The sequence below is a fragment of the Zerene cesonia genome, chromosome 8, assembly GCF_012273895.1.
Source record: "Zerene cesonia ecotype Mississippi chromosome 8, Zerene_cesonia_1.1, whole genome shotgun sequence".
Taxonomy (NCBI): domain Eukaryota; kingdom Metazoa; phylum Arthropoda; class Insecta; order Lepidoptera; family Pieridae; genus Zerene; species Zerene cesonia.
In genome coordinates, this window is record NC_052109.1 from 5,014,194 (window position 1) to 5,020,520 (window position 6,327).

The 6,327-nt window shown below is 29.5% G+C and overlaps 2 protein-coding genes across 3 annotated transcripts; one reads left to right on the forward strand and one right to left on the reverse strand.

Annotated features, from left to right (window-relative positions):
- Positions 1-653: 653 nt before the first annotated feature.
- Positions 654-2,905, forward strand: LOC119828647 (39S ribosomal protein L9, mitochondrial). 2 transcript variants are annotated; one of them, XM_038350882.1, is made up of 5 exons: positions 654-841; positions 933-1,092; positions 1,399-1,568; positions 1,685-1,885; positions 2,246-2,905. In XM_038350882.1, the coding sequence occupies exons 1-5, from the start codon at positions 764-766 to the stop codon at positions 2,402-2,404; spliced, it is 768 nt and encodes a 255-aa protein (XP_038206810.1). In that variant the 5' UTR covers positions 654-763; the 3' UTR covers positions 2,405-2,905. The 2 variants fall into 2 exon arrangements, with proteins under 2 accessions (XP_038206810.1, XP_038206811.1); XM_038350883.1 differs by having other exon boundaries at positions 710-841; positions 915-1,092.
- Positions 2,906-3,168: 263 nt separating this feature from the next.
- On the reverse strand, positions 3,169-5,159 carry LOC119828720 (GATA zinc finger domain-containing protein 14-like). Its single transcript, XM_038350962.1, has 2 exons — positions 5,092-5,159; positions 3,169-4,951 (listed from the first exon to the last, which is right to left on the reverse strand). Exons 1-2 carry the CDS (start codon positions 5,157-5,159, stop codon positions 3,169-3,171), a joined length of 1,851 nt encoding a protein of 616 aa, XP_038206890.1.
- Between the last annotated feature and the right edge of the window lie 1,168 nt (positions 5,160-6,327).

A 6,327-nucleotide genomic window follows, 5' to 3' on the forward strand; every position in this document is an offset into this window, starting at 1 on the left:
AAAAAAAGCAATTTTTTACACGTGCGATATACCGAATTATGTTCGATCGTAATTGATATTTTCAGGGTTGCCTTTTGAGATCTCAAATCGATCATTCGACTACAAAATTGGATGCGATATAGCCACTCGTTCCATTGTAGCATGTGCGCCTTTAAATGGGCACCATAAAAATGTGTATGACATATTAGTATTTTAGTAATGATAAAAAGAAAAGGTATCAAGGCCTGGGAAAATTGTAGTACCTGTGACTTTTGCTCCTGTGTCAAAATATTCCCTGATATTTATGTTAGATACTTCCTTACTTTATAAATTTGAAAGTATGAGACCAACTATCCAAGTAAAGAATTAAATAAAAAAAAAAGTTTTTTTTCTATTTATCCATTATACCTTTATGTGACTGAGAGCAGTAATCAGATAGGCTAGAACTTAGAACAATATATTATAGAACAAATTCATTTTTTCAAATGAATATCACAAGTGATTGGTTCTTAGATATTTTCTACTCTCAGTCGTAGTGACCGGCATTGTCTAAAAAATATATGTGGGTTTATCTGTGCCGATAAATATGCCCACCCATTATACTACTCCTTTGTGTCCACCTCTATCTGAATTCTGACATGTCACATAAGTGACATAAGTCATAACTAGTTTTTAATCTGTGGTCATAACCTATCTAATCCTAAATTTATAAATATATACGAGGGGGTATTGAATGTAATTATTTAATGAAAATATTAACTCTAGTCTCTACTACTTACTTAAAATGTGGGGTCTACGTTCTTTGTTAAATAAAACTTGTGTTGTAGAGCAAACAAATGCCGTGTTAAGTCAACAAACTAGAGTATGTATAACATGTTTTATTTATGTTATTAAATTTTCTAGCCGAATATTTACTTTTTGGATCTTTTTGTAAGTGTTTATTTTTTGTATAGAATACCTTTATATTGAAAAGAAAATGGCCTGTTCCCCTACACAAGAAAAGCGGGAAAGTTCCAAAAATGAAGAATCGACATTTCATTTACGAATTAATTGAAGACACGAATATTTCAAAAAAGCCAGACCTGCAGATAATTTTAACCAAATTCGTTGACGGTAAGTAACTTTTTCTTTTAAGTTATTTATAAGTTATTTAGTTATTTTATTATGTTTATTAGGCTACTTGAGCCTAATTTACCTAATGAACTGACTTAACTACGGCATATTATAATCATGTTTGTTACAATTTTCTATTCACAAAAAAAATACCTAAATAATGCATATCAGTGATGTATAAAGTTCTATCAAAGTTGTATCAGTGTGAGAACACATGAGTTATGGATTGATATCTATTGCATTTTCAGCTTGTGGGCAATGGACAAAATCTTTAATTAAATTAAAAACTCATGATGACTTTTACAGGTGCTGGCAATGTTGGTGATGTTCTAAAACTGCGTCCAAATGTTGCCTACAATGAATTTCTGCTACCAGGCCTGGCAGTTTATGCTACACCTGAAAACTTACAAAAGTTCAAAGCTGATGAAAATAAATCAAAAGATACATTAGAATTTAGTTCCCCATATGTCCAGAGGGTAAGATGTTTTAGAACTCTTAAACATATGTATATACCTTATCCTATATTCATATGATAAAGACAAGAATTTAAACATGCACAAAAGCAAATTAAGATATATAACTCTTTTTTCAGACTATGAGTGTTCTCTCTCGTTTAGTATTACAAATTACTATGAGCAAAACCACACCATGGAAACTTGAGCCTTGGCATGTTAAAACATCTTTTCGAAAAGCTGGATTTATTGTACCAGAGCATACTATTAAAATGCCACCCATAGAAATTAATGGACCAGACTTGTCTTTACAGGAAAAAGAATTTTTTGTAACTATTAAAGTAAGTTCTACATTTTATGCTTGCTCTGTATTATTGAACTGTTAGGTTTTATTTTAATCAGATCCATTTACATGTGCTTTGAAGAATAAATGTGACGGGAACATAATTAAAACAAACTTTTAGGTTAAATGTTTAGGTTATATAGGTGAAATATTATAAATAAATGTAAATTTCTTATGTTTGTAAATTGTAGTAAATCCATTAAATAGTTTTTAGAAATTAAAAACTATTTAACGAAATTTAAACACAATTTATAATATAATGAATAAATCACTTTTAAAATCTTTAAAAAGTTTGTAAATTGTATCTTGTATCATAGATGTTTTAAAACAAATCATAAAAATTACTTCTATTTTACAGATAAATAACAAAGAAGAAGTAAATGTTAGATGTCGCATACACCACTGGGCAACTGGCTTAGAAAGATTGCCATGGGAAGAGTTTCATTGGAAAAAGCCTTTAGAAGCTCTAATTCCAGAGCAAGCAGCAATATTAGAAAAAATGCCTTTACCAGAATGATAACCATTATATATAAAAGTGGAAGTAGAGAGATTGTAGGTATATTATGGTTAAAATAAACAAATTTGTTAAATTACCATATCTTTCCATCCTTTCAAGCATTTCGTAATAGTGTAGCAAAGTGTAGTTGAGATAAAATCTTAAAAAAATACACAAACATTTTTTAAACATTTTTATTAGCTTCACTTGTATGTTTGTAACAACTGGACTAATTTTATAACATATGCATCTTGGTTATATTTTCATAATTTGTATCACAAAACAATGATTTAATTATCAGAATGATGAATTAGTGTAATAGTGTATTAATTACGTTAAATGAAGCAATTTCTTGATTATCAAAACAATAATAATTTCTAGATAATTTTATTGTATTGATTTCAATTGATACAATATTTTTGAATGGTAAAAAGTGGTTTTTCAGAATTCTTTTCTTCTCATTCACATTAGACAACTGCTTCTGTGTCGCTGTTTTATATGAAATAAATAAAATAGTATTCCTCAATCGTATTTATTTAATATTGACCATGAAGTATTTATGAGACGTAAAATAAATTGTGCACAAGAAATCTAGTAAACAAACATAATATTAAGATAATCATCTTATTTTTACATTTTCGACGTAATTAATTTATTTCAGATATAGCAAGTCAAGTTTTATATAGCATTGAATAATATTATAAAATTTAAATTAATTAAACTAACAAAAAGAATGTCTCTTAAAAGTGATATGTTTTAAAATTTAAGCATTTAGTTATAGAAGTTTATGATATTTCTGTATCAGTTGTTGTTTCTCCTGCTTGAGAAATTTCTGCTGGCGATACAGTTTCTATAATTTCGTTTCCTGTTTCATCATTATCATATCTTTTTCCAATATCTACCTGTCTTTCCACTTGAGGTTCATCATTTGATATTTGGGTGGTCATAATATCTTGTTCATATTCAATGTTTGGATTTTCTTGTTCTACAGTATGATTATCATATACATTATCATATTGTGGCTGAGCAACAGGATTATCTGATTGATGATATGGCTGTTCATAGTTTTGTGGGTCGTAATTTTGATATTGTTCTTGTTGATAATCCTGATTTTGCTCTTCTACATTATAATATACCTGTTCATAATTTTCATTTTGGTATTGTGTAGGATTGCCATCATATTGGTTTTCATATTGTTGCTCATAATTAGGATCGTAACGCTCCGTTGATTCTAAATGTTCATTTATTTCTGTGCCATAGTTGGCCTGATCTTTAACGGCCTCGTAATAAGAGTATTGTTCGTTGTTTTCATAATTCTCATTTTCAGTAGCGTTTCCTCCTAACTCTTCATTATATGCATAGTTTTCATTGGGGTTGTCTGAATAAAACATATTTTTCTGTTCATCCTCATATTCTTTTATTTGAGATGTATCATTCTCGTTTGTATCTTTAAGAAGATCAGTTGTTTCGACATTCGTTTGAAATTGCTCACTTGAACCGATTAAAATGGATTCTTCGAAACCTTTGGAAGTTTCGACAATTTCCAAATTGTTATCGTCTTTTTTAATGTCTTGAGTTTTAATTACGTTTTCAACATTTTCTTCTATCCGCTCTGTACTTTCAAATTTATCTTTTTTGTTATCATTTGAATCGGAGTTTTGTAATGTTAAAATATTTATTTCATGCTGCTTTTTATCAGGAGTAGATATAGGTTGACAAATATCTTTACGACTTTGATCGTTTAAATCAGTGTATTCATCCTTATTGTCGTATGAAATTTTTGTTTCTAAATCTTTGCTTTTCTGATTTACAGATTCGGCAAAGTTATCGAGGATATCATTTTCTTTCTTTTTAAATTGAATATCTTGATTGCTTTGATTTAATTCATCATTTATGTCATTATTTTCTAACTCATTTGTTTTATCATGGTCTGTATCGAAAAACTGATTATCTAGTTTCAACAGTGAATTTTCATTATTAACTACAACGTCTAGTTCAGACATCAACTTTCCAGTATCTTGTGTAGTATCATTACCAATTTTTTTATGTAAATCTGTATCTTTACTTGCAACATGACCCTTTTCATCTTCCAGGGAATGATTTTTAGCATCAAACGTTTCGTTACATGTATATTTATTTATTTGTTGCGGTTGATATTCATTAGTTTTACGCGGTTGATCTTCATTATTCAAAGCATTTATTTGTTCGGAGTGTGGTTCGTTTATGTTGACCTGTTTATTTGAATTATTGTCTTTTTCCGGAAAGTCGTATTTATCATATAATCTTTCTGACAGGCTTAAAGTTTGTGGTGCATCTCGGTGTTTCTTAATATATTCATCTTTATCGTTTTGTTTTAATTCATTAAGTATGTCATATTTACTTTTCCAATCAGTATCATTGGATAAATTTGTTACACTCGAAGTAGCTGGTATGGAATAAGTATTGTTGCTTTCGGAGACTGAATGCTTCTTCGGTATCAAAATATAACTCTTACTTATTTCTTTCAATATGGCCGTTTCATCTATATTTCTATATGTCGATACGACATTCCTGTAGGGATTTGGCGTTCTGAATCGGGGTAAATATTCTGAAGACTTTGTTATTGCATCTTGCGAGTAATCACATTGATTTTCCTTAAATGATAATTATGAATAATAAATTGATTTATGCTTAATAATTGGCGTTGAAATAAGCTTATATTAATTTACCTTATGTCGCACGGGTGTGAAACTAGTAGAGGGTCGGACCCTGTCGAGCCAACCCAAAATATATTCATTGCGATTTTTGCGCTTCTTATCCTCTTCTAAAAATGCGTCGAATTGTTTTCTCAATGCGTTAATTTTTTCTGATTTGACTCTATAACCAGATAAGTTTTTAAAATATTACTTACGCTTAACAACTCCAAAATAACACTGTTAAAAAATGTATTCACTTTTTACTAGATTTCCCCATTTATTATTATGAAAAATCTCGTAACAATTTTGTAATTCTTATTTTACTGTTCCAAGTTGAGATTGTGAAAAAATCACTGCCAATAGACTTGTAACCTTTACTGAGGTTATGCTGCTCGCAGTTTCGTTACTGAATGTCTAACAATAGTTACCGACTTAGTGCATGTACATAATAGGAATTATTATATTATTACTCCAACATAATATTTTATATCACAAAAAAAAATGAAATGAGAAATTCACGCCCAATTAAGCGATCATTTATTAAAAGGTGAAGAGGTGTAGAGCTAGATTTTGGCACTTTGAACACATTTTGTTGATTAATTGAATGAAACGTTATTTTAAAATTATTAGTTTCTCTTCCCACTAAAACTTGAGACTACTATTTAGATAACTTGAACATAAAATTTAGCGTAACAATATTTGAAACAACTATGCATAAGTCCCTTGAAATCATGGTTTAAGATAAGATGGCGTATATATTCGAATACTATGCCAAAAACAGATTGAAATAAATCCTTACCACCAGAAAGAGTGGCAAAGAATGTAATTTTTCTAGAATTTTCGAAAATGTTGAATATCTTAAATCTAAACTAAACACAGTGTACTTTTCTGCACCTCCACCGCATTTACCATATTATCCATTCATTAGTAATAAATTTCATAATATTAAAAATTTAATAAAATTAAAGGGTATTTTAGTATGAACAATCTTCAACTATGTATCAGGCATCCCTTGGTACCGCAGATAACAGTGACCTTCAACCTTGGTTATATAACCTTGTCACGAAAGTTTGTTGCTTGTAATACTTCTGCACATGCAGATATATTCAATAATTGCAAACATTATATAAAAAAAAAAACTCAAATTTATATAATACTAGCTGCGCCCAGCGGTTTCATCCGCGTAAGTGTATCCCGTAATAATATCGGGATATAGACTGTGTTGAGATGCGCTTTTTTCTGTAATGTCCGTACAACACCTAACAGCCA

What these genes read in the sequence shown, in the direction of transcription:
- LOC119828720 (XM_038350962.1), bottom strand. Translation starts at nt 5,159, where the DNA reads ATGAATATATTTTGGGTTGGCTCGACAGGGTCCGACCCTCTACTAGTT. An exon ending in TCACACCCGTGCGACATAAG is followed by an intron (nt 4,952 to 5,091) that starts GTAAATTAATAT and finishes ACCCCGATTCAG; the next exon opens with AACGCCAAATCCCTACAGGA.
- LOC119828647 (XM_038350882.1), top strand. Translation starts at nt 764, where the DNA reads ATGTGGGGTCTACGTTCTTTGTTAAATAAAACTTGTGTTGTAGAGCAA. An exon ending in TGTTAAGTCAACAAACTAGA is followed by an intron (nt 842 to 932) that starts GTATGTATAACA and finishes TTTTTTGTATAG; the next exon opens with AATACCTTTATATTGAAAAG. An exon ending in TTTAACCAAATTCGTTGACG is followed by an intron (nt 1,093 to 1,398) that starts GTAAGTAACTTT and finishes TGACTTTTACAG; the next exon opens with GTGCTGGCAATGTTGGTGAT.